This window comes from Acomys russatus, chromosome 2 (genome assembly GCF_903995435.1).
Source record: "Acomys russatus chromosome 2, mAcoRus1.1, whole genome shotgun sequence".
NCBI classification, from domain to species: Eukaryota; Metazoa; Chordata; class Mammalia; order Rodentia; family Muridae; genus Acomys; species Acomys russatus.
The window spans coordinates 60100917-60128114 of NC_067138.1; the positions used below are offsets into that span (position 1 = coordinate 60100917).

The 27198-nt window shown below is 40.7% G+C and overlaps 1 protein-coding gene across 1 annotated transcript; it reads right to left on the reverse strand.

Annotated features, from left to right (window-relative positions):
- Positions 1-312: 312 nt before the first annotated feature.
- On the reverse strand, positions 313-20896 carry Baat (bile acid-CoA:amino acid N-acyltransferase). Its single transcript, XM_051161966.1, has 4 exons — positions 20487-20896; positions 6120-6618; positions 3846-4048; positions 313-1249 (listed from the first exon to the last, which is right to left on the reverse strand). Exons 2-4 carry the CDS (start codon positions 6580-6582, stop codon positions 656-658), a joined length of 1260 nt encoding a protein of 419 aa, XP_051017923.1. The 5' UTR covers positions 6583-6618; positions 20487-20896; the 3' UTR covers positions 313-655.
- Between the last annotated feature and the right edge of the window lie 6302 nt (positions 20897-27198).

Genomic DNA, 27198 nt, shown 5'->3' on the forward strand with positions numbered 1-27198 from the left:
TTGGCAGTTTTAGAGATTTCCTTTGGATTGGAAATGCCTAGATCAAATGAGTCCTTTTTTTTCTTTTACGTTTTTTTTTCACTGTCTGTTTGTTTGGTTGGTTTTTCAAGACAGGGTTTTTCTGGGTAGCCTTGGCTTTACTGGGCTCACTTTGTAGACCAGGCTGGCCTCGAACTCACAGAGATTCCCCTGACTATGCTTCCCCAAGTGCTGGGAATACAGATGTACACCACCATGCCCAGCGATCAAATGAATCCTTATCTCTGGTGTGTGTTTGTGTGTGTGTGTGTGTGTTTGTGTGTGTGTGTGTGTGTGTGTGTGTGTGTGTAGTGTTTATCAGTTTACAAGAAGATCACAATTTCTGAATACTAGTGTATTCCCATATATAAACTAAAATTTGATTTACAAAGTTTCAAACTACACACAAATCTGTCAGAAATACATCAGATGAACGTGTGTCCTGGTCTTCTAATTTGTCTCATTTCCTTCCAAGTAAATTAGCATGAATGTGAAGGTAAGAAAGCCAGGAGAATACTGTCTCCCACCCCCTCCCTTGCCCTCCAATCCCTAACTAATGCTTTTATCCTCACACTAATTCCAACCTCTTCTCTAACCCACTTCCTGCCCTCTACCCTACCATAGTCACAACATTTGCTTAGAGTTTGCTTCCAGAGTGAAGGAGGTGTTGCCTGAAGAACTTCAGGATCTCTCTCCAGGAGTGTTCCTGGGCTGCCGCGTGAGCAATGGGATCTCCTCCCCAAAGCAAGGGTTTACCCAAGACGGAGTGCCAGGATGCAAAGCAATGAGGAGAAAAGGGCGGCTCTATGATGTGACCCGCCCCGGGATATGCCAGCATCCTTCCGTTGCTTCTCCCATGCCTCCTGAGTTGGTCCAAGGCCCTCTGTGCGTTTGCCTTGCTATCCAGGCATTCGTCATTCTCTCCTACAATGAAGAGGATCTTCCCTTGAGCCTTTTCGATGGGAAGTATGTTCTGTGGGTTCAGCTTATTCGAGGAATCATCCGTATAGTGACGGAGGCGCACAGCACCTGAGACATGGACTTCGGTGCGCTCCAGAGCCAGTTGGATGGGTGTCACCACCAGATCTCGGTATCTTAGTGGAATATCAAAAACGATGCTGAACCCATTTATGCAGACAGTGGCAACCACTTGCTTCAGATAACAGGCCATGGCCAGCCCGATATCTGCACCTTTGCTCAAGGAAATCACACCAATTCCTGGCTGCTGGATCTTAAACACAAAGCAAAGGGAAACTAGTTTCCATGCTGTCCTCTGGAAAGAACCTCTCCCAAAGGAAAGTCAGGCAGTCAAAACATTCAAGCTCTAGCACTCAGGTGTTCTGTATCATGCATCTTAGAACAACTAAAATTAAACTTACGAAAAGATAGGGGTAATTGCACAGTCCTATACCCACAACACCAGGGAGACTGAGGAAAGAGATTTTGAGTTCCAGTCCAGCCTAGGCTACATAGGGAGACCCAGTCTTAAACAACAACAACAAGCAACAGTCTTCAAGTAGAGTTCTACAAATGCAATTAGAATCCAGGAACATTGAACAACAGAAGAGCAGAGACAGGTAGGCCTTCTAAAGAATCATATTATTGACTTCACTAATTGGGGTGGGGAAGATAGCTCAGTAGTAGAGTGCTTGCTGTGCAAGCATGAGGACCCAAGTGCAAGCCCCAGGGCCTATGTTTAAAAGCAGGCAGGTGGTTGTAAGTCCAAGCATGTCTATCTCCAGGGGCTCAGTGGCCTGTCAGCCTAGCCTACACAGTCAGTATCAGGCTATTGGGAAGCCTTGCTTTAAGAAAGAGAGGGGTGGGGGAAGGGGGACCATAGTGTGTTTGCTAGATTTTTGAAAATATTCTGTGACTAAAATTCCCATATAAGTATTATTAGTGTACAGCCACAAAGGTTTACGCATATATTATTGTCCCTATTCATCTAAGGGATAACCCTGAAAATGTGAGAAGTAGACAGATAAAAGGCTTGTTCTCTGTAAATAGCTATCTACATATATAAACATCCATCCCAACAGAGCAAGGCTGAGAGTCCCAAATGAAGGCTTTCTTTCAAGCTGGAGGACGGAATATGCAGAAGGAATCAATTGACCCATGAATGAGGACAGACAGAGTATTCTGGCCAGGCAGTGGCAATAGACAAACCCTCCTCTCCTTGAGATGGATCCAGGCTGTCTGTGGCTAGAGTGAACAGAATGATAGAGCTAGGGAGTCAAACATTATTTCATAGCTGGAAGAAAGTCATTGCCAGCCTGTGTCACTTTCTGCCTTCCTAGTCTTGACACCATTCATGTAAGTAAGCTTTCTCACAAGAACAACTGAAGCAATGCTGTTACGGACGGATAGCCCACATCTGCAAACCTTGGAGACAGAGTGTTTCAGGTCTGGAGTTTTCAGACTCGACTCTGTTGGCAGAGAAGCCTCACCTGGAAATCTGAAACCCACACAGTAGTCCAAAATAACTTTTTTGAGCATTGTGTTGATGCTCAAACTTTTTAAATGTTAGAATTTAGATTTTGGGGTGAAGAACGCTCAACCTTGGTATTTATGTCATGAAGCTACTGTGAATGCTAGATGGGACGGCATATATCAAATATTGCTAGTGAACAAGGTGCTCAGTAGTGAGTAAGTGAATGCAGGGTGTGAACCATCGTTATTTTACCTTTGCTAGCTTGGACATGAGTACCTAATATTTGAGTGAACATTGTTGGTCTACAAAATGATAAATTAATATAATTAAATTTAGTAGCATCTCAACTCTGACCATATCGTATCTACTATTTATGTGTTTCGTTTTAGTCATTAGTACAAATACCAATACTTTGGGACCTCTCCAAGAAAACTATCACAATTCAACTGATATTTACTTCATAGGAAAAGCTAGGTTATGAACTGTACTCTTCAGTCACAAATTTTAATGTGTCTAAGATATAATTAGGGGATGGAGAGATGGCTCAGTGGTTAAGAGCACTGGCTGTTCTTCCAGAGGACCCCAGTTCGATTCCTAGCACTCACATTGTTGTCTGTAACTTCAGTTCCAGGGAACGGCCTCACACAGACATACATTCAGGCAAAACACCAATGCATGTAAATAAGGGAATACTCATTTCCATGTTAACATGAAAATGCTGATTATTAATTAGAGAATGGGATTTTGCCTTTCTAGCAGCTCCCAGGTGTTTCTGAGGCCACTTGTCCATGGACCCATTTTCATTACTAAAGTGATACTTAACCATGGGTTGTAAAGGGACACTTCCTTTTCAGATTTATCTGACTAGCCTGGCTTCTGGCAGTGATTAGTTACTTCATTCACATATACCAAGCTCTGCAAATAACTGACAAGCTAATTCAGGGAGTCAGATTATTGGACCATCTCAGTTTTGCTGGTAATTATGCTGTACTGCTGCGTTTCAATTCAATCTCTGAATGTCTGCATTGGTCTTAATCCTTTGATGTAACCTACACTAGCATTATATCGTGTAGAGATCATCACTGATATATGAAAACATATCAAGTTCAGTGGCTGATAGAGCATTAACAAGCCACTTATGCATAGATAGCAGATAGGAGGAGCTTCAAGTGTAGCATGTCTTGGCTTTGCTCAGTGAATAGCCTCACAGTGTGCATGATATATTTATTGTCTTCTGTGTGCCAGTAAACAGTAGCTAATAACCAACTCAATAACTGTATCACTCTTAAAATGTAGGCTGTGCTCTGCCTAAGGCTGCATAGAATAGACCAGACATATTTGATTTTCTTTCCTATGATTTTTTGCAGGAGGAAATGCTGAAAGGTGTTTTAATTACCTTGGGGTGAGCTAGTAGGAAATTGGCTGCTTCCTCAAAATAATCCAAGTCCTCCACCAACAGTGTGTCAGGCAGGTCTTCATAGGCAAAATATGCTAATGCCATCACTGCAAAGCCATGGGAAGCCAGAAGACTGGCACGGAATTCAAATAGACCCCCATAGCTCCCAAACAAATCAATAATTCCTGGGAAAGGACCCTTCCCTGGGAGAAAAAACAAAAACAAAAAAATGGGATCAAAAGAGAGCTAAGTAGAACAGTCAAAGCAAAGGCAGAACAATGAACTGCATATAGGCACACAGTGGGGTACACTCGTACATACTTACACATGCATGTATGTACACAGATATGTTCATGTCCACATGAGAGCACACATTTATTTAATCTGGTTTGTTACCCATATCACAGCTTTATAAATTGTGAGTCACAAATCCATATTGGCTCATATAAGTGAATGTGGGACAATTTTGACAATAAGCCATCATTTGAACATGAAGTGGCCAAATTTTAGCTCAAAATAAAATGAGTAGTGGTCTCAATGTGTTTTTGCTGGTTCCCACTGGTCTTTACCTTATCCTGGTTTCTGAATGCATAACAGGCGCTCTTGCCTTCACATGTGCCAGTATGGCATTAATCACAAGAAGTTGCATTTTTTATCACAAGAATAGACATCCTAGTTGTTACAGATAAATATGAGTCTATAGAAAAATAAAGTCTTCAAAAACCTCAGAGACATAGAGAATAAGGCATTTAAAGATGTTTTTATTATTTCGAAGATTCATTGACGATGAGACAGGTTAACTCCTGGCAACACCCAGCCTACCTCAAAGAAGATAATGAGCATCAAAGAACCTCCTCATGGAAATGGCTTCAAATGTGGCAAAGAAGCCACTGGGGAAAATGTCCTTATTTCTACCACAGACAGAATTCTGCCTAAAAAGGGCAAACTTGGATGCAGGCAGAGTCGACGGCCAAACTCTGCCAAGACAGGGTAAGCAAGTCCTCAATAGTTCTTGCCTCACAAATATGTCTGTCGGATATATTGGGTCAGAAGGCTGAAGATGATGCTCCAACATTGTACAGACTTTTGGGTGACTGTTCAGGCATCAAACTGTCTCTGTCATCTTCTCATTTGGGAAGCTGCTAACCTGCACTCCCTGTATACTCAGGTAATTAATGTTATTCCTTCTCAAGTCTCTGATGGAGTTGAAGACCAAATAGTTTAGTTCTACAATTCAGCTTAGTTGTTTAGGGGTTAAGATGCTTTTAGGTCTAGATAGATGTTTTAAGTTGATAATGACGAGATATGATATGATAGATATTGGTTTACATTCAGAATTTTAGACTCACCAAGTTAGGAAAGATGTTTTCTTCAACACTGACAATAGCCTATGAATGTAACATATATATATATATATATATATATATAATTCCTGATCATTTTGTGGTTGGTTCTTGCTGTACATAGTTTATTGTATATATGTGTAATAATATAAATGTATATGTAAAAATATTTAACAAAAAAAATTAAGGAAAAAGTAGAGAAGGAGGAGGAGGAGGAGGGGGAGGAGGAGGAGAAGAAGAAGAAGTTGTTACTACCTCAAACACCCGGGCTCAGGTTCAAGTTCATCTGTTGTATGTGTTTTTACTGAGCACGAAATTCTTTGTTCATATGGACACATAGTGGTTTAGTTACAGAAAGTGTTCCTGCAGCCATTCATTAGCAGGTATCGAATCTTCACATTGTGTTAGAATGTCTGATTTTAAAAATTGCTTTTTGCCTTACTGACTTGAGTTTCATAAAAACTCATTAAGTGAACTTCGATTCAGAATGAGGCTAGAGTTTTCAAAAAGTTTTTTTTAGTGGCCCTAAACATACTGAAATTTGGTGCTGCATAGTAATGTGAAGCAAATTTCCTAGCATTAGGAATTATGAAACCAGAATTCCAAACAATCCTGAAGGGGATCTATCCATACCTTCAATCTCAAATATTCAGCCAAAGTTTAATTCCTTTTGGAAAAATCAGCAAGTCCATTCATCTCATCAGTTTGCAAATTTGCTATCTTCTTTAATAAATGGTAAAATCATGTGTATACCAAAGAACTACTATAAAATCATTTCTCTGTGCTTTATTATCAATAACTATCTGATCTCTACATCTATTTCATACAATTATATAACCAGAATCATGCAAAAATTCCTACAGTGAAAAGAAGCCCCAAGTAGAAAACAATTTAAGAAGCTATGTTCTGTATCAACAGAGATTATTCTCACCTGGAGGGAGAAAAAGGGCTCCACGCACCCGACCTTCTCGGATCTGCTCCCGCTGAACCCCAGGGCCAGCAAACCAACGCTGTACTATCTGACTGGCCTTGGGTGGAGTTGTAACTGTATCTTGGATGATAACAGAGTCATATAGGTCCAGAGTGATGCAAAAGGGGCTGTTGATCACATCTTTCTTGATCAGCCTCTGGAAAGCCCTCTTGGGCTTCAGAGACCAAAAGAGGCCCATTGGATGAACCCCTACATAGTCACCGCCCAGGGATGATGCCTGCTCCAGGTCAACTTCGCCAGCCTCGTTGGCCTTGTAAAAGGCTTTGGATTGGAACAGATTCTCTTTCTCATCCTTCAGTGTTGCTTTGATGGTCACCATCTGTGATGGAGGCAGGCCTATTGCTCGGATGGACACGGGCTCATCTGCAAGGGCATTTGAAGGGGTGGCTATCAGTTGGAACATTGTCAAGCTGTCAAGTCGATCAAGGGGCGCTTCTCCCTACAATGAGAGAGAAAACTGAGCTGGAGACTCAAAGTTCAAGGAAAGGCCAAGACAAGGCTGTCCTCAAGTCTTATTAAATGAAACTTCCAAGGACTTTAGTCAAAAAAAAAAAAAATGTGTTGCACTGGGAGAAGAAGGGAGAGAAGGAGAGAGTGAGGCAGAAGAGGAAGAGTGTGGAAACATTGGTCATATGTTACAGTGAAGGAATGCGCTAAATGACCTGCTGAAATCTGGTGAGTAATAACAAAACTGGGAATTCAAACTAGATGGACCCCACAGATTCAAATTCTAGCTATTCTAAAACTGTAGTTTTGTGGTTTAGAATAAATTGAGCATTAATGCTATGAAAATTATAGCCCCCATGGGATGTTTGTGAAGTTTTAAGGGAGGTAACATATGAGCTATGGCACCAAAACAGTACAGCTCTCCCGCCCATTTCGGACTGGCGTAATTAGACAATAAGCAATCCATTATGGTGGTGGTGTAACTAGGCCACAGAGTCCCTTTTTGGGGGTTGTTTGGTTGTCTGGTTTGTTTTTTGTTTGTTTGTTTTGTTTTTGTTTGGTTGCTCAGTTGGTTGGTTGTTGGTTGGTTTTTCGAGACATAGTTTCTCTGTGTAGCCTTAGCTGTCCTAGACTCACTTTGTAGACCAGCCTGGCTTAGAACTCATAGGGATCCACCTGCCTCTGTCTCCCAAGTGCTGGGATTAAAGGTGTGTGTCACCACACCCAGCAATTGGTTTTGAAACCAGGGTCTCATGCAGCTCAGTCGGGTCTTAAACTCACTGTGTAGCTGGTGCTAGCCTTGAACTCTTGATCCTCTGCCTTCTCTAAATCACAAGAACTGAGCTTATTTTTAATGTACACTGGAAGGACAGAGACTGATAATATGTTTTATACACACTTACACACACACACACACACACACACACACACACACATACACACACACAATTTTCCTCAGAGACAGGTCTTGCTATACTTTCCAGGGTAGCTTCATTTCATAAGCTGAAATAATTCTCTTTCCTTAGCTTCTCAAGTAACTGAATATTATAACTGTCTCTGAAAAGTATTTTTTAAATACAAAGTAGCATTTTCTCCTTGACTACTTCGTGCTTTCCATTGTCCCCAGGGGGAACTGAGCATGGGTTCTGATTCCTGTCCTGACTGAGGTTTTTCTACTCATCAGAACAAACCTGAATACATTTGTCCTGCATTTCCTGCAAAATAAAATGAAAGCTCTTTGGAGAAGAGGCACTTTCTGCCACACTGTCTATGACCACACTGCTGAACGATGATATGTATAGTATCAAGGTCATGGGCACTGCCTTTTGGACAAACTTACTGTCTTTTTCCTTATGAGCTTTTCTGTGAGAACAGCTAGGATGCTCACATACCAAACAGCCTTTTCTCCTGTGGATATCTAACTCTACTGGGAACTAGAAGAACAAGAAATCGAGCCACCACTTCTCCCCTGATGCAGCATCAGGAATAATTGAGACAGTTGTTCTGTTTGGCTCAGTAGAGGACATCAGATTTTACCTATGCTCATCCTGGGATGCAGAACGATCAGATACCCTTCCTGACTTCCATCTTTCTAATTAGAGAACGGGAGAAGTTTTGACTGGTTGTTGGTTTGTTTTGTTTTGTTTTTGTTTTTTTTATTTTAATTCTGGCAGCCAGGTATTTTACCAAAGAGCCACAAGACACACAGGTTTATAATTGCATTGTTTTATAGGATGCCCTGAAAATCATCCGGTGGCATGCCAAGAATCAATTGCACACTATATCTCCTAATAAGTTCACATTTCAAGTTGCTCTGACTACATTCCTCAATCAATATGGAGTAAATTTACTGAAAGAAAAAGCAATGCTCCCTTTATCTTAGCCTTTGGTCTACCCTGGAACACTGCTGAATTCCTAATCTTTTTTCACCTTTACTTTGTTTACAATGTTGACTCTTTGCCCAATCTTTCATTAAAAGAATCTGAGGTTGCCCTATGAATAATATCTTTTATATTCTTACTTCCCAAAGAACGTTTTAGAAACATCTCATACGTCTGAGTTACTTAAACCTTTCTTTTCAACCCTCTTCTAATCAAATAATGGGTATAAGTCTTCTATTAAAAACAATACCTGTCATTTAAAGTCTCCTCAAATTTAGCAACAAAATTCTTCTTCTTTACTGGGGGCCTTCCTGAGTGGGGCTGAGATCGGGTTGGGGCTAGGGGATTCCCCCTGGTGTAGATTACCTGTGAGGATCAAGGAGGCAACTACAGAGGGATATGAAGCAACAATTTTTTTCCAGTTGTCACAAGTAGATGAATCCATTCAAGTGGCCCATTTTTCCAGAGGCATCCAGTGGGAGTATGAGGAATGGATATAATAATGAAATTCTAAGGCTGTGTGTAGTCAATTGATTGCAGTTGTTGGTTTGAAATCTCTTTTTATACCAACTGCAGAGCTTGTTTTGCCTTTTTGGTCAATGATCTGGGACAGCATGGATCAGAGTTCACCTTCAGTATGTCAAACAAGGACTTAAGCTCAGCAATAGTTATAAAAAATTAAATAAAAAGGATTTCCAAGATGGCGGCACCGATCACACACTGCATCTGATTATCAGGAAATACAGGACTGTAAAGCGACCTAAAGACCAAACTGAGAACTACAAAACACCAGTGCTTCTGATTCTCAGGTGAGAGGGATCCAAATTGTGTGGGGCACGGATAGGTCCGATCCCTGGCCACCCAGGTAACCCTTGGAAAAATTCCTGGGAACAGCCCACATTAGCCACCATCTTGGGAGGGATGGTGGGAAACCCCTGCAGCTTCGGGCCCTCACTGCGGGCTACCACTTGCGGGACCCCAGACAGAAAAACTGTGAGATATACTTGCAGCTCCTGGCTCTCACTCCCTCCTCCCAGCCCCCGTCTGCTGCTTGCTGGATCTGGGATAGGGAGCGAACAGGCAGAGCTTAGTCCAGGCACAGGACAAAATCCACATTAGCTGCCTCCCGAGAAAAGAGTGCGGGGCACTCAAGTTCCTTTCAGCCCTGAGCTAGACTTGCTGGGTCACAGAGCAGATAAATATACCCCTGCCATCCCAAGAGGGCCTGTGGAACATATGAGCAGCTTGGAGATCCAATCTCTTACAACACCTCCAACTGCCTACTAGCTGGAAACAAACCTTGTGCCTGGCAGAGCTAAATCCAGGCTCTGGCCACAGTCCTCATTAGCTGCCATCCTATGAGCAACTTCAGGCCTTGGTCAGGCCTTGGTCTGTATACACACACCCGCCTGAAGCATACGACTCAGATACAGCTAAGACACAAGGCAAGCCCACTGAGAAGAGATCAGCTTGGGCCACATTACTCATGAACGGCAATCCTACTAGCAGCAGCTGGCCCTGATCTCACCCGGCCCACCTACAGTCTGTTGGCCAGATCCACCTAGGTCACAGACTAGAGATTTTTGCAGGCCACAGCCCACATTTGCTGCTGTTTCCTGAGAAGCTTGGAGCTCTACTGTCTCTCCCTTGGCCTTACCCAAATGGGGCACAGAGAACCATCTGTAACACAGCAGATAGACAGAGCCCTCCATCTCAAAAAGGACTATAGGGTTTCTGAGCAACTTTGGGCTTAGAAATATATCAGCTCAGTCCTCCCCTGCCCGACCCAACTGGAATAGAGTCAGGGAACCCAGCTGAGCTGAGCTGGGTACAGGCTCTAATACTCCCTGTCCAACATCCTAAGAAGGCCTCTGGGGAGCCCTAGCAAACAACCTTTGGCTTAGAGTTCTCTTTACTTGCTCCCAATCTGCCTGGCCAACCTGGAACACAGATAGTAACCTCATTGGAGGAACCCTTATGCCTGCTAACACCAGAGACAACCTGATGACTAGAAGACAGCACAAGAAGACTAGCAACAAAACTGAAAGCCTTATAACAACACAGGAAACCAGTGATCCTAATACAGCAAGCTCTGGAGATATGAACATCCATGAAAGACAAAAAGAAGACTTTAAATCTGAGGTGATGAAAATGATAGAAGCTTTGAAAGAGGAAAATAAATAACTAAGAAACACAGGAAAATACACTCAATCAGATGAAGGAATTGAATAAATCCTATAAAGAATGATAGGAAAATACATCCAAAGAGATGAAGGAATTGAATAAATCCCATAAAGAATTACAGGAAAATCCAATCAAACGGGAGAAAGAAATGAATAAGATTATTCAAGACCTAAAGAGGGAATTAGAAACAACAAAGAAAGCACAAGCTGAGGCAATCTTAGAGTTGGAAAACATAGGGAAGAGAACAGGAACTGTGGACACAAGATATGCCAATCAAATACAAGAAATGAAGAGAGAATCTCAAGTGTGGAAGATATGATCGAAGTTATCGATACATCAGTCAAAGAAAATGTTAAACCCTTAAGTGTTTCTCAGCCATTCAATATTCCTCTGTTGAGAATTCTGTTTAGTTCTGAGCCTCATTTCTTAATTAGGTTATTTGGTTTGGTGGTGTTTAATTTCTTGAGTTCTTTATATATTTTGGATATTAAAACTTTGTCAGACATAGGGTTGGTGAACATTTTTTCCCGATCTGTACGCTGTCATTTTGTTCTGTTGACAGTGTCTCCTGCCTTACAGAAGCTTCTCAGCCTCATGAGGTCCCATGTATTAATTGTTGACCTTAAGGCCTCGTGGGGAGGCCTGATGGCACTCAAAGAAAGAATAGTGGGAGAGGAGGTCCCTCTCAGTCTTAGACCATGGGGAGGGGAATAGGATGAAAGCAGGAGGGAGGGAGGAATGGGAGGATACAAGTGATGGGATAACAATTGAGTTATAATCTGAATAAATTAATTAAATAATAAAAAAAAACCCAAAATGTTAAAACTAAAAAGTTCCTGACACAAAACACCCAAGAAATCTGGGACACTATAAAAAGACCAAATCTAAGAATAATAGGAATAGAAGAAGACTTCAGGCTCCAAGGCCCAGAAAATATTTTCAACAAAATCATAGAAGAAAATTTCCCCAACCTAAAGAAAGAAAAGCCCATTAGTATACAAGAAGCCTACAGAACTCCACATAGATTTGACCAGAAAAGAAAATCCTCCAGCCACATAATAATCAAAACATTAAATGTACAGAACAAAGAAAGAATATTAAAAGCTGCAAGAGAAAAAGGTCAAGTCACATATAAAGGCAAACCCATCAGAATTCACCTGACTTCTCAACAGAGACTATGAAAGCTAGAAGGGCCTAGATGGAAGTCATGAAAACATTAAGAGACTACAAATGCCAACCCAGACTACTATATCCAGTAAAATTTTCAATCACCAATCGATGGAGAAAACAAGATATTCCATGACAAAACCAAGTTTAATCAGTACCTAACCACAAATCCATCCCTACAGAAGGTACTAGAAGGAAAACTCCAATGCAAGAAGGCTAACTACACTCAGGAAAACACAGGAAATAAATAACTCCACATCCACAAATCCAAAACACAGAAACACACAAACTCTACCACCACCAACATCAAAACAAAAGGAGCTAACAAACACTGGTCATTAATATCTCTTAACATCAATGGCTTCAACTCCCCAGTAAAAAGACACAGGCTGACAGAATGGATGCAAAAATGGATCCATCATTCTGCTGCATACAAGAAACACACCTCAGCAATAAAGATAAACATTACCTCAGAGTAAAGGGTTGGAAACTGTATTCCAAGCAAATAGACCTAAGAAACAAGCTGGAGTAGCCATTCTAGTACCTGACAAAACAGACTTTCAACCAAACCTAAGCAAATGAGATGAGGAAGGTCACTACATCCTCATCAAAGGAAAAAAAACACCAATATGATTTCTCAATTCTGAAAATCTATGCCCCAAATGCAGAAGCACCTACATTTGTAAAAGAAATGTTACTAAAACTTAAGCCACACATTGAACCCCACACATTAATAGTGGGAGACTTCAACACCCCACTCTTACCAATAGACAGATCATCAAGACAGAAACTAAATGGAGAAACAAGGAAACTAATAGACATCATGAAACAAATGGACATAACTGATATCTATAGAACATTTCACCCAAACACAAAAGATTACAGCTTCTTTTCAGCACCTCGCGGAACCTTCTCCGAAACTGACCACATACTTGGTCACAAAGCAAACCTCAACAGATACAAGAAAATCAAAATAATCCCTTGCACCTTACCAGACCACCATGGATTAAAGATGGAACTCAACAACCAAAGAAACAACCGACAGCCTACAAATTCATGGAAACTGAACAACTCCCTACTCAATGACATCTGGGTAAGGGACAAAATAAAAAGAGAAATTAAAAACTCCCTAGACTTCAATGAAACAGAAGGCACAACATACCCAAACCTATGGGACACAATGAAAGCAGTGCTAAGAGGAAAGCTTATAGCACTAAGTGCCTTTATAAAGAAACTGGAGAGATCCCATACCAGCAACTTAACAGCACACCTGAAAGTTCTAGAACAAAAGGAAGCAGACACACCCAAGAGGAATAGATGGCTGGAAATCATCAAACTCAGGGCGGAAATCAATAAATTGGAAACAAACAAACAAACAAACAAAAATTCAAAGAATCAATGAAACCAAGAGCTGGTTCTTTGAGAAAATCAGCAAGATTGACAAACCTTTAGCCAAACTAACTAAAAGGCAGAGGGAGAGTATTCAGATCAACAAAATCAAAAATGAAAAGGGAGAGATAATGACAGACACTGAGGAAATCCAGAGAATTATCAGATCTTATTTCAAAAGCCTATATGCCACAAAATTTAAAAACCTAAATGAAATGGACAATTTTCTTGATAGCTACCAACTACCGAAATTGAATCAAGATCAGATAAACTAATTGAATAGTCCTATCACAACTGAGGAAATAGAGGCAGTCATCAAAAGCCTCCCAACAAAAAAAAAGCCCAGGTCCAGATGGATTCAGCGCAGAATTCTACCAAACCTTCAGAAAGGAGTTAACACCAATTCTCTTCAAACTATTCCAAAAAATAGAAACAGAAGGAGCATTACCAAACTCATTGTATGAGGCCACAGTCACCTTGATACCTAAACCACAGAACAATTCAACAAAGGAAAAGAATTTAAGACAAAATTCTCTTATGAACATTGATGCATAATTGTACATTAGCCACACAATACAGGATAACTACACTACAAAACAGAGTCAGAAACATCAACCAAAGACCATGCATGGTATGCACCTAGACCCATTGCTTGGATGTAGTAGCACAGTCTACTTGTGATTCCCATGTCTGGAGAGGAGGGATGACTACTTCAGGAATGCACTCTGGCCGCCAAATTTAGATCACTTCCCCCTGGCAAGATGGCCATGCCAGGCTACAGAGGAAGAGGTTACAGATAATACAGATGAGACTTGATAGGCTGAGGTCAGATGTTAGGGGAAGAGGGCTCCCCTGTCTGAGGACTATGGGAGGGAGGGAGTGGAGATGAGGGAAAGAGGGGGGATCGGGAGGGAATGAAGGAGGGGCCTACAATTAGGCTATGAAGAATTTAAACTGCAGAACAAGCAGGTAAATAATATTGCTAATCCCACAATATGGGACTAGGTCTGAGACTAGCTGAAACGTGAATGTCTAGGCACAGACAATGATTCTTGTTGACTAAAGAACCCCTATGAATTACTATTAGATGCCATTCTTCATATGACATAAATGAAGATTTACAGTTGTCTTCTTTTCCTGCTCATACAAAGAGCAGAAATCCAGCCTTAATTGTTCCATAAATCATGCAATCCTCTTATACACTTATAATTTTAGGACTGTATAATTCTTGTGAGAAATTAGATGCTTTAAGAACAAAAGAGCCAGACACTGTCACTGGATCAGACCTGACAGGATGCATTCCTTGCAGCATACTGAACATTGACATTCTGTTTGGAGAAAGTGGTTGAAAATAAAGAAGAGGGAATATAGAAATGTATAGGGAAGATAGAACAAAAAGTAGATTAGTGAATCTACTCCTCAACTTAATGCCTCAATTGTAACTCACAAGATATTTTTAAATCACTGGTATAGAATTTTGTATATAGATGCAAAATAAATTCTAGATACAGTGGTATAGAATTGAAATGTAGTATTATTCTTCATGCATACACTATATATGTATGTATGTATGTATGTATTTCTACTCTAATATGAGTTATTGTACCCATATCACTCAATTATAATACAAGGTTAACTTCCAATGCTTTGAAAGTGCTATCAATCTGTTTAAGAGAAATAAGTTATACAAATTAAGTGTTAATAGATTAAGCCGGGCTGGAGAGATGGCTCAGCGGTTAAGAGCACTGACTGCACTTCCAAAGGTCCTGAGTTCAATTCCCAGCAACCACATGGTGGCTCACAACCATCTATGATGTGATCTGATGCATACTGTACACATAATAAATAAATCTTTAAAAAAAAATAGATTAAGCCATGGTCATGTCAATTGCCAGTCTACTTTTACCACAAGAATATACATCTTAGGTGCTGCAGATAGATATGACTCTAGAAAGACAAAGTCTTCAAAAACCCCAGAGACATGCAGAATATGGCATTATAATGTGTTTTTTTTTTTTTTTATTACTTTAAAGATTCGTTGACAATGAGACAGGTTAACTCCTGGCAACACCCAGCCTATCTCAAAAAGTAATGAGCATCAAAGAATCTTCTTATGGAAATGGCTCCAAATGTGGCAAACAAGCCACTGGGGAAAATGTCCTTATTTCTACCACAGACAGAATTCTGCCTAAAAATAGGGCAAACTTGGATGCAGGCAGAGTCGACAGCCAAACTCTGCCAAGACAGGGTAAGCAAGTCCTCCTTGAACTAATATTCATCTGGTACAAGTCCAGTATCAACCCATGAATAATTAATGTCTACAGAATAACTCTTGAGAGATCTGGGGGAGCATCTGAACTGTAAGACTCACTCGTGTCAGAAGAGTCTTTTTCTGGAAGCCCCAGTGAGAGATGGAGTCCAAGATCGATGGAAACGCAAGAGGCTTTTATTGATCCATCGTAATGGGGTCTTCCTGCCTTCAAGAAGAAGACTCAGAGAAGCAAAAGCAGTGGGTTTTTAATACCCTTTACAGAAGCAGACCTCAGCAACAGTGATTATTACAAACTTGATTGGCTAACAGGGTGACCTTTAAGCTGATTGGCTGGGTGACCATGGCCAAGCAAGGGGCCAGGGCCTGACAGCAGGAGGGAATTTTTTTGTTTGTTTTGGTCAATATGATCTGTATCTCTGATTGGTTGGCCCTGGGTGCAAGCTCCTAGGAACAGTTGCTAGCTGTGTGTTTGTGGCTCTCCCTGGAAACTCTGGGGAGAGGTTGGTCAGGTGCTCAGGCCCTGTTGATTTGGTCTCTGCAGAACTTTTAGTACTTTCTTATTTTGTAGCTGATTGATTAGTCTACATCTCTGTGCCAAGTGTATCTTTCTGGGTTTTTCTAGATCCAGAGTTCAAGAGTAGGTCACCCAAATACAGAAATGAAAGTTTTAAGCAAAATGGAGTTACTTTGGTCCAACACATCATCTCACCTTGCTGAAGGGCAGGGCAAGGTATCTTTCTCTTTAGTCTTGCCAGTATCTAATACTTGCCTAAAAATGCTCCAAAAAGAGAAAGCACTGAAGGGTCAGAGTGAGCCTGAGTGGATCTCTACTGGCCAACTTATGATATTGAAATCCCAGTACCAACCCCTAAACTCCACTCAAGGATCTGGGATGGAACAATACTCAAGGGGGAAATAAGAGGATCAGACATTGCTGAAAGGGCCATGGCTGGAGTCACATAACCTCCACGGGCACTGGCCAACCTCTACAGGCACTTGCAATCCCAGCTGGTCTCACACAGCCTCCATGGGCAATAGCCAATGTCAGTTAGAAGTACATAGCCAGATAGGATTTCCCCTAGAAGTCTTTAAAAGAGCCTGCAAATTCCTCCTCATGGTTGCTGCTATTTGTATGGATGGTTGATGCCTGCATGCAGGCTGTTTCTGCAGCATAAATTCTCTTCATTTGCATACTATTTGAGTCTGGGGTTTTCCTTCAGCAAGTTTTGGACCCTTAAAACCCCAACAGGCATTTTCTTAGGTCCATTCTTCAGACACCAAAATTGAATATTGTTTTAGGATTTTTTTTTTTATCTCAATGTGATCCCTAAGATTGGGAACTCTAAAAACCTATCTTTGATCCCATTGTGATCCCTGAAATTGAGCTGTAAATCCCTGTTTCTTGTCGTTGATCCCTACTACACCTTTAATCCAAAAACTTTCTCTGTATTGTAAACAGGTGATTAAGGTGTAGTTCAGTTGGCCTTATCCACACCTTTAATCCAAGAGCTATCTGTACACAGGATTAAATAAAGTTAAATGATTTAATAAAGGTCAAGGGGTAGAACAAGAAACCAGCTGACAGGGATTAAACAGTAGGAGGGACTTTGAATTGATGGGCATTTAAGACTGCCTGTAGAAGTGGGAGCATTTGGGTCTTTACTCTTGTCATTCCCCCTCTTGGGATTTTAACTTGAGCTCTTAAACTCCTCAGCTCCATGGCCTTTGGCTTTCTTAAGCTTTGAGCTAGTAAACCTTTGTCCTTGGGCTTTTTTGGCCTTTTCCTCCTGGGCTGCCAGCTGAACTAATGAGCCTTTTGGACCTTCTCCACTGGGATGTGAGCTGAGTAGGAAGGTCAGCTGGGTGCTTTCTCTACCCTCTGAGCCAGCAGGTTTTTCATCATAACATCTGACTCCTGAGTCTTCATTGGTAAAATCAAATGATCAAGGATTTTTTATTAAAACAACAGAATATTCTTCCTAGTCTGTCTCAGGTTTCTAAATCCAAAGTCCTGAAGAACCAAGGAGCATCACTGTGCAGATTCTAAGAAAGCAGTTTATAGCAAAGTGCTGACTTTGGTTCCCCTTTTCTTTAAAGTATGCTGTATTATTTCTATAGAGTCTTTTTTCTTTAGAGACTTTATGGCTCATGACTTATTTATAGTTCTTATCTTTTCACCTTTCACTACCTGGGTTTATTTCTTACCCAGGGGGCTTGCAAAGCCCTTTGATGAAGTTCTATTTTTACCTCAATTAGACTTACCTCTATGGGTCCCTTTTTAGGGGGGCCCTTCAAGGTTATGGATGCCGGGGACTTGGGGGATGACTTCCCTGGCACAGAAAGTCTTTGCTGACATGGCATGCACAGAGTAGGCAAGGAACCCTCAAGGAGAGAATGGGAGTCAGGCCATTTCTTTGGCTCTGACTTCTAGCAATCAGGTGCTTCTTTATTTGCTCAAGTTCCACAGAACAAAAACAGACTAATGATTACCCAAGTGGTACAGTATGTATATGTGTGTGTTTGATGTTTCATTACATGTCCAGGGTTACAAGGCCAGTTACAATTATAAAATACAAATGTAACAGATTTTTTTCTTATTATTAGCCTTATAACTCCAATTTAAAGAATCTAAAGAATGTCTTCTCCAAAGCAAACACATTTAGTGCTGTTAGAAAGTACTCCAGGGGGTTGGAGAGATGGCTCAGCAGTTAAGAGCACTGACTGCTCTTCCAGAGATCCTGAGTTCAACTCCCAGCAACCACATGGTGGTTCACAACCATCTGTATAATGTGATCTAATGTGCACAGTATATATAATAAATAAATCTTAAAAAAAGAAAGTAAGTAAGAAAGAAAGTACTCCAGGCAGACAGAAAATATCTTAACTGGTCTTTTTATGAATAGCAAATACTAATATCTAACTCTTTTTACTATATGTATCATCATCTACACTATAATGTAGGAAAAGTTCATTTTTCTCAATCCATCTTATTTAACGAGTTTTGTTCCGTCAAGTGTGTACCCTAAATGACTCCCCCTATCCTTTAAACTAATTTTGAGAGAGCTCTAAGCCTGTAATAGAAGAAGGCCTTGAATCTGTAACCTATGCTATTGTTTTAAAAGAAAATCCCAATCATTCTATTTTACCAATAAAGACTCAGGAACTCGATAGAGTGAAAACCTACCAGCTCAGAGCAGCAAAGAAAGCACTCAGGTGACCTTCCTACTTAGCTCATGTTCCAATGGGAAAGGCCCAAAAGGCTCACTCATTCAGTTGATAGCCCAGCAGAAAGAGGCCAAAAAACACAAGGCCAAAGGTTTGGTAGCTCACAGCTCAAAAAGCTCCAAAAGCCAAAGAGCTCAACATCTCAAGAGCTAAAAGCTCCTTTCTCTTCTACACACTGTCTTAAATACTGCTCAACTCAAAGCTTGTGTAATCTTTAATCCTAATGAGCTGGTTCCTTGCTCTGCCAGGGTTAGCTTTATTAAGTCCTGTGCACAGAAAGCTCTTGGATTAAAGGTGTTTGCTACAGCTCAACCACACCAAACAAAGGGCAGATTTTTACAATTCACAATCTTAGGGTTCATAATGGGATCAAATATCCTGCATCATTTCCCCCTTTTTGTCTAAATAAAAGACATTTTCTCTAATATCAATAAACTATGTACTACTTGGTAAAAAAAAAACTGCATTCATAATTTCTTGTCCATTACTTGGCAACCTTGGAAAAAAGCATTCTTACACTCTAGCCTATCTTGGTGAGTCCAAAGTTCTGTACCTAAATCATTTTGTATCAAAACTTGCATTAGCAATTAAAACCATCTTTAGACCTAAAACATCTTAAGTCCTAAACTCGAGCCAGGTGCGGTGGTACATACCTGTAATCCCAGCACTCTTGGAGGCAGAGGCAAACAGATTGCTGTGAATTCGAGGGCAGTATGGTCTACAAAGTGAGTCTGGGACAGCCTGCCTCAGAAAGGGGGTTGGGGAGTGAGAAAGAAAGAAAATCATAGACAACTAAGTTTAATTGTAAGACTTTAAGTATTTATTATTCAACCCCATCAGAGACCTAAGAAGGATAAATGTTATCTGAATAAATAGGAAGTACAGAACAAACAGCTTCCAAAACTATATAAATGACCAACACTTCGGGCTGCCTAGAAAGTCACCAAAGACTGGAGCATCATCTTTAGCCTTCTGACTCAGAATATCTGCCAACCTTTCCTATGAAGCAGGTATTATGAAGGACTTGCCTACCTTGTCCTTGCAAAGCTTGGCAGCCAGCTTTCCTGTACCTAGTTTTGTCCATCATTCTGTCTGCAGCAGAAACAAGGACAATTTCCCCCAGTGGCTACCTTGCCACAGTGAGGTCATCTCTTAAAGGAGAAATTTTTGATGCTCATCATCTTCCTGGGGTGCTGTTAGGAACTGTCATGTCTCTTGTCAAAAAATTCTCAAATTAATAAAACATCTTTAAATGCCATATTCTATAGATCTCTGAGGTTTTTGAAGACCATCTATCTATTGCTAGTATATCTGAATTACTAATTGCCAGCTATATATTGACTGATTAACTTAAAAAACTAGTGCCTAATAAGACCACAAATTTGATTGACTATTAGTTTGCATTTCTTAATTATCCTAAACAGTTGATGATAATAGCTTTCAAAAAGACTAGAGCATCACATTTCATTTTTAAGAATTACATAGGTACAATACCATAAAAAAGTTGATACATAATATGCTGTAACTAAGCTATAAACATAATTCTGTATCAATATACAAAGGATCTATACCATTGTAACCTATTATAACCATAATTTTGTATCAACATACATAGACCTATGAGAGTACATTCAATTATATACCCTTTCTTGCTGTTGTTCATATATATTTCTAAATCCCCCTTTGTGGGGCTTTGCTGGGTAGAGGTCTTGAGTCTGTTCCTCTCCTGAGAAGCCAGCTTACCTGTGTTAAAAGAGGAAGCACTCTCTCCTGTCTCTAGAAAGCAACCATAAAACCCCATTTGGCGGGAAAAGTGTGACTAATCTGGTTCTGTTAGACTCGGATTGTCAGAGTCTGTTCCTGGAAGCCCATTGATAGTCAGAGTCCAGAGTCGATGGAAAAGCAAAGGAATGTTATTAAACCAACACACCAGAGTCCACCAAGCTCCGAGGAGATGGAAGACCTCGTTCTGTAAAAGAGGAGGGTTTAAATACCCTTTACAGAAGCAGAACTTAGCACAATGTTTAGTTACCAAATGATAGGCTAACAATCTGTGGTAGTAAATTTCAAGTCGGGTGAGATGGGGGCATTAAATTCCAAGGGTAGGGTGGAGATGGAGGTGAATGGGGGTCTGAGGTAGTAAATTCCAAGTAGGGTGGCAGTAAATTCTGAGAACAGGGTGAAGATGGAAGCTAGGGGAGAAATATTAACTTTGTCCTAAAATTCTTAAATTGCTTCTGAGTTCAGGCCACCTGGAATCTTACATTCCCCCCTCTTTCTTGTAACTATTTCAATCCTGAAATAGTGAGGTCTGAGCTCATGTTTTTTTGTTTTGTTTTGTTTTTGTTTTTGTTTTTTTTTTAATTGGCTCTATCATTAAGTAACCTGTTGAGTATGCAGGGGCTGAAGGTGAGTAAAATCATGAGAATGAGAAGTGGCCCAATTGGAGGTGGGTTTTTAATAAGTGTCCCCAGTGGTCTCTCACCACCCCCCCCCCATGTTTTACAGAAGGTACTGTGCCCTCATGACTATATTAGCTGGATAGAACCCAATCTTTGCTTGATATAAGGGAAAACACAAAGCATGACTAGTTTAAGCAGAACTAAGAGTTTGTTTTCTTATAGCCATTTGTCCCCTGTGCCAGAGAGTTGCCCTTGACTAAGTATTTCAGCGTATAAAGTGGGGAAAATGGGTGCTGTAGTCACTTCGGTAGCTTCTTCAGGCTGATCCTGGGGCATTGTTATCAGAGCCTAGAAAGGCTATTATCAAAGGCACTTATCAAAAGCATCTGTTAATCTCATCCAGTTGATGAGGCAGGGAGTAGCCATATTTGCAGGACTGGTTTACATCAGCTTCCAGCAGGTCCAGATCTCAGCAGTTCTGATGGCGTCTGTTACCCAGGTAATTATCTGATGAGACAAATGTATACTAGGGACAGAAATTAAAATTGTGTCTATAAGACAGCTAGAGTAGGCTTATGTCTTTGAAACCCAGTAAAAGCATGAACATTCTTTTTTCAGTCCAGAAGACTTGATATACAGATTGGACAGACTCATTTTTAGCGTGATGAGAAGCACCCTTAAGTCTGTATTGAGAATACAACCAAAGGAAAATGGAATCTTGATCTTGGGACTGATTAATAAGCAACCAGTACTCTTCCAGCTTACTAATCTCATTTTAAATCTATTAACTTGTACTTATGTACCTTCAACACTTTCTTAGACTCTCAAATATTAAACACTTTTTCAGACTCTCAAACATTTGTATTTCAATTTGAAATACTTTTTTTATTAACATTCTTGTCTTGCATGTGTCAACCTTTAAACTCTTTCTCAAACCCTCAAATGCTTTACTTGCCTAACTCAAAATTTCAGATCCTCAGACTTTATATAAACTACACCTTTGTTCTATCTAGTTATTCACTAATAAACACAGGCAGTTGAGTTACACTAAAAACTGTTTGCCATTTAACATGAAGCCTGTGAGCAAGGCAAGCCTGCTTGTCTTTTTAAATAATAGAAGAGACCTAGTACCTAGTAGTTTTGACTAGCTAATGAATTGACTATTCTAAAACAGTGGATCTAATTGTCCTCTAGCTGTCAATCTACCATTAGCTTAGCCATCGATGTAATCAGAGACCTGAGAAGGGTAAACCGTAACCTAGACAATTTTAGGTACCAATCAAAATGACAGAGATGACTAACCATATCCTGGTACCTAGACAGTTGTCCCAGTTGTCTCCTGTGGTAACATGGCACCATGGGCAGAGACAGTTTGGCCATCAGGCACAGAGACACAGAAGATGAGAAGCTATTTCTGTGGAAGGAGAACACAGAAGATATTGACCTTATCTTATATTCAGCAAAATGAGACAATGACTCTCTGGAGGTGTCCAGTTTGTCCACAATACATGCTGGGCCTAGCTGCAGGTGAAGCACTGGGGAAGTTTTGCCCAGTGGTTAGAAACCACAATCCAGAGTTGGAGACATCTGTCATGCCAAATCTTTTCAGAGATCTTGGGAGTTACTGCTAGGATTAGCATTTTTCTGTCATAATTAGTTTGAATTTATTTAAAACCATATTCAGCAAATCTCAGCTAAAGTTGAGGATGAGCATCTCTGTGCTCAATCTTTGTCTGTCTTTAGTTATCTGTTTTAATTTACATCTTACAAACATAAAGCAGAATGTTATCATCTATAATCTGCAGATAAATGCTAGAGGACCACATCTGTCTAAATTTAGTGTATCTGAATTGTTTGTTTTTAGTTATATATTGGCTTATTATTTTAGAAAATACTTGTGATTAACTGAATTAGTACCTAACAAAACCATAAGCTTTAATTATCCTAAACAGTTTGCTATAGTAGCTTTTTAAAAGGAATGGAATTGCACACAGCATTTTGAGAATTACATAGGCACAATACCCTAATTTTGTATCAACATACAAAGATTTGAACAACCAAACACCATCTGCCCCACCTAGGGAATGAGGCATCATTCTCTTGGAATTGTTTCATTAACTATCAGGCAACTGATTTACTGATATAGCTGACCATAAACTACATCAGTTATTAGTATAACTTTAAATCTATTTCTGAACGAATATCAAAGCTAAATTTTTAATCATACATACAATTCATTGATGGACTGGCAATCTTGCTGATTTTGTCACATTTTATCATTAAGACTGAACAGCAAAAGCCAGCTTAAAGGACAGAGGTTGCTCTTGGTGCTGAGCAAGGCAACTGAATGAGGTTGGCAGCCTTCAGTAGGGAGGCTTGAGTCTTCCGCAATCAAACTGGTTCCCAGCCATGTGACTGTCCTTAGCCAAGATGGCGGAGAGGCTGTAGCTTCATCCATTTTATCACTGAATCAACATGGTGGCCAGCCACGTGGTGTTAAAGGCTGTGGTGAGCAATTTAAAACATAGCTATTCAGAAAATAAGGCCAAACATATTCTTAAGGCAGTGATTTTGTACCTTTTTGAGAATGAAGGTATACCATAATAACCATAAATTTAGAAGACAAAACCCAAATTTTAACAGTGTAAATAATTCAGTTGAGTAGCTCTAAAATTAATAGTTCTTAACTTAAAAGTATCTTTTAGAATTACCCATTTCCAAAGTCTGCAATACAACAGTCTATTAACCTGAATTAACCTTTATAACAAGCAGAGAGCTCATTAGGGCCAAATGGCTCTAAAATTGTTGCCATATCCATGTGGCTATCTCAAGATGGTAGAGTCACATGGCAGACAACTGTAAAAATATCTGTGTTACAAACACAAATATAGACATATATGTTCTAAACGAGCATTTGGACTTAAACTTTAAACATGGTACCCAGTAAGCAAATTATAAATCCTTAGATAAGAGTTCACAGTATAATCTTAAGCTCTATAGCCTGGAGTTGTAACTTTAATGCCTTATTAAAAAAACATTGCTTTAAATCTTGTCGTTTAAAAGTCTAGTTTTAAATACAGGACAATAATTACATAAAAACCTTAATTTAAAAGTACCTTTAGAGACCATGTCATTTGCTGCTTAGAATGGCCCCAACTCGAACTTCAAAGTTTAAGTTAACCTTTTTGTTACAGATGTTAAAGAATTTTTTTTTTTGTTAACCGTCTTTAATAAACCAGTAATTTATAAGCAATGTGTGCAGAACATAATAAATTTATACATTTAAAACCAAACATATAGTGGCCACATACATTAATACATTTTAAGATAGGCAAACATAGTTGGAAGGCCAGGCTTGTGACCAGACTGTGAGCTGGAAACAGCCTTCACTAAGGCCAAACAGCAGCCACCCCACCCCCATCCCCCACCCCCAAAAAACCCTGCAGTTCTAGTGTCGTCTTGGTGCTTGGTGTTTGTTCAGCACAAGTGGTGGTAGTAGCAATCCTGTTTCTGCCTCTCTCCTAATGCTGCACACTCAAGCCAGAGAGCACCAGCAGCTGGGGAGCAGGGCGTGCCTCTGCTGGCTGAGGGATCAGGTGTTTCAAACCAGCAAGGATTTAATAGCCTCAGGGGTCCCCAGAGGGCATTTTGCGCTTAGGCCAGGACTCTCTACCAAGGACTCAGCAGCAGCCCAGTATTCAAGGTGGGGGGTGGGTGGCACTAGACTCAAGTTGCCATGCTTGAGACCTGGCCCATTTCTAGAACTGAGACGGTTACAAGCAAAAAGAAGCACAAACCAAATGTTACAAGCAAACAGAAAGACAAAACAAATGTGCCAGTACAGCAAGAGAAAAGAGAAATTCAGAGCTGCCACTGTTCTGAGAGCCAGCAGGTTCCGTTCTGCCAGAAACTAAACTCCAAGCAGCCTATCCTGTAAGCGGGCTCTGCCTGAATCAGAAAAACAGACCTGGTCTGGAATTCCTGCAAAGGGTTCTTAGTCACAAGAGTCACACAAAGCACAAACCGACAAAATCAGACTTCCTGATGCACACAGGTAGTGAGACGTTTGCTTCTTCCATACTGCAGGAGCGACTCGCTTTGTCTCCCAAACTTGAAGTTGTTTGTCTCTTTTTTTCTGTCCATCAGTCTCAATCAACACTGCATATCACAATCCAGAGCCCCTGCCACGAGCACGGCAGAAACCAGAGCAAAAAAAAAAAAACCACACACAGACCAGTGCCCTTGCCATGGACATGGCAGAAACCACACACAGGTAAAACCACAGAGCCAACACCTCCGCCATAGATGCGGCAGAACAGACAGGCAGGGAAAACCACACACATGTAAAACCACAGAACCAAAGCCCCTGCCACGGGCGTGGTGGAAAACAGACAAGCAGGGAAAACCACACACAAGCCATGCCCCTGTCTGCTGCATGGCCTGGACCTGCGAGCAGAGTCTTGTACCCTCTTGCGCAAGAGCAAAGTGCTCACACACAAATTGGAGAGGGGCTATTTCACCCCGCTCCTGGAACTTATAGAGAGTCCTCTGAGTTCACCCAGGCAGGGACACTGTTCCCCGGTAGGGGCAGTTCTTTCTGGGGACCCCAACTTGTGTGAGGACACAAGGGTAACATGGTTGCTTCCTCAATCTAGGTGGAGACAAGTATGCTGTCTCCTTAACTTAGGCAACTCGATTCCCCGTGCGTTGCTTCCTCAACCCAGACCGATCATTCAAGAACCAGATTCAGATTCAGAGTAAAAGTGAAAGTAACAGAACCACAGAGACACAGACAAGTGACAAGACAAGCCATGGCAGTACCTGATATTTCTTATTCTTTGACCGGAGTCTGGTCCTCAAGGGGCTACAGATTTCGGTGGAACCTCCATATGTTAGACTCAGATCGTCAGAGTCTAATCTTGGAAGCCCATTGAGGAGAATTTTTAACTTCATCCTGCAATTCTTAACTTGCTTCTGAGTTCAGGCCACTTGAAATCTTACAATTCCTTTCAATAAAATACTTGAAAGCTGTCTCTGAATTAACAGGAGACCCCATTCCTGGGAGATATCCCCGGATCTGCCCCTCGCATTTTACAACCCAGGTCTTTAAAACCCCCGGTGTCCTGGAGGTGAGAGGGGGCAGTTTTTGCCTTTTTCCTCTGTCCTCTCTGCTCCAAGCCTTATGTCCTTTCCTTCCTTCTCCCAACTTTTTTTTTTTAAATCTCCCCTTTTCTCAGTTTAGCTCAGACTCTTGCCTCTAGACTGAAGGTATAAGACTTAGTATGTGAATTAAAACCTAGATTTTTTTTTCCTGGTTGTCTTATTCTAGCAAAGCAAGCTCAGCTACCCTGCACTCTCTCAAGCCTTGGGCACCCTTCCTCCACAGCTGCAGAGGATCCTCCAAGCATTTGCCCACCCTGCTTGCCCAGAGCTCAGAGGATCAGAGGTAGGCACACCAGCTTTCCAGGGACCCCAAAAGGCTGAGGAAAAATGCCATTCCGGGGCATAATTTAACACCCATTTTTGTCTAAACAAAAAGGAAAGATAATACCTCTAATACAGTAAAACTATTTACAAAAATGAAGCAGTTTTTGCTAAGTTTTCCACAATGTCAAGCTTGGTTGTATTTGGCAGTTTTAGGATCGAGTATGTTTGAGTTCAAAGTTCTGTACAATGTGTATCATATTAACTCAGCAATTTGAATGTCGTAAGCAGGCTGTAGTTAGAAGCTGATCTTTGGGTGGTGTTTGTTTGCTTAGTGGCAATACTGATTACACAGAGCATAAAGGTCAACTCAAAGGTGTCCACAGTTTGCACAGAACCGGGCAGCAGAAGAAACATGGAGCAGTTTAGTTTTTTTTTTTTTTTCCTTCAGTGGGTGTTGTTACACAATGCAGGTGGATTCACAAGTGGGGGCCTAAAAGGTTACTGTTAGGAGTGGTAAAACAACAAAAACAAAAACACACAAACAAAGAAACCTAAACATTTTAAATGCCATACTCAGCAGATCGCGTAAAGGTTTGAGGACCATAATCAACTAAGTATATCCAAGG

Coding starts and splice junctions, on each gene's coding strand:
- Baat (XM_051161966.1), bottom strand. CDS start 6,582: ATGTTCCAACTGATAGCCACCCCTTCAAATGCCCTTGCAGATGAGCCC. Junction 4,049..6,119: donor AGCCCTTTTTCTCCCTCCAG/GTGAGAATAATC, acceptor TTTTTCTCCCAG/GGAAGGGTCCTTTCCCAGGA. Junction 1,250..3,845: donor TCCTACTAGCTCACCCCAAG/GTAATTAAAACA, acceptor TTTGTGTTTAAG/ATCCAGCAGCCAGGAATTGG.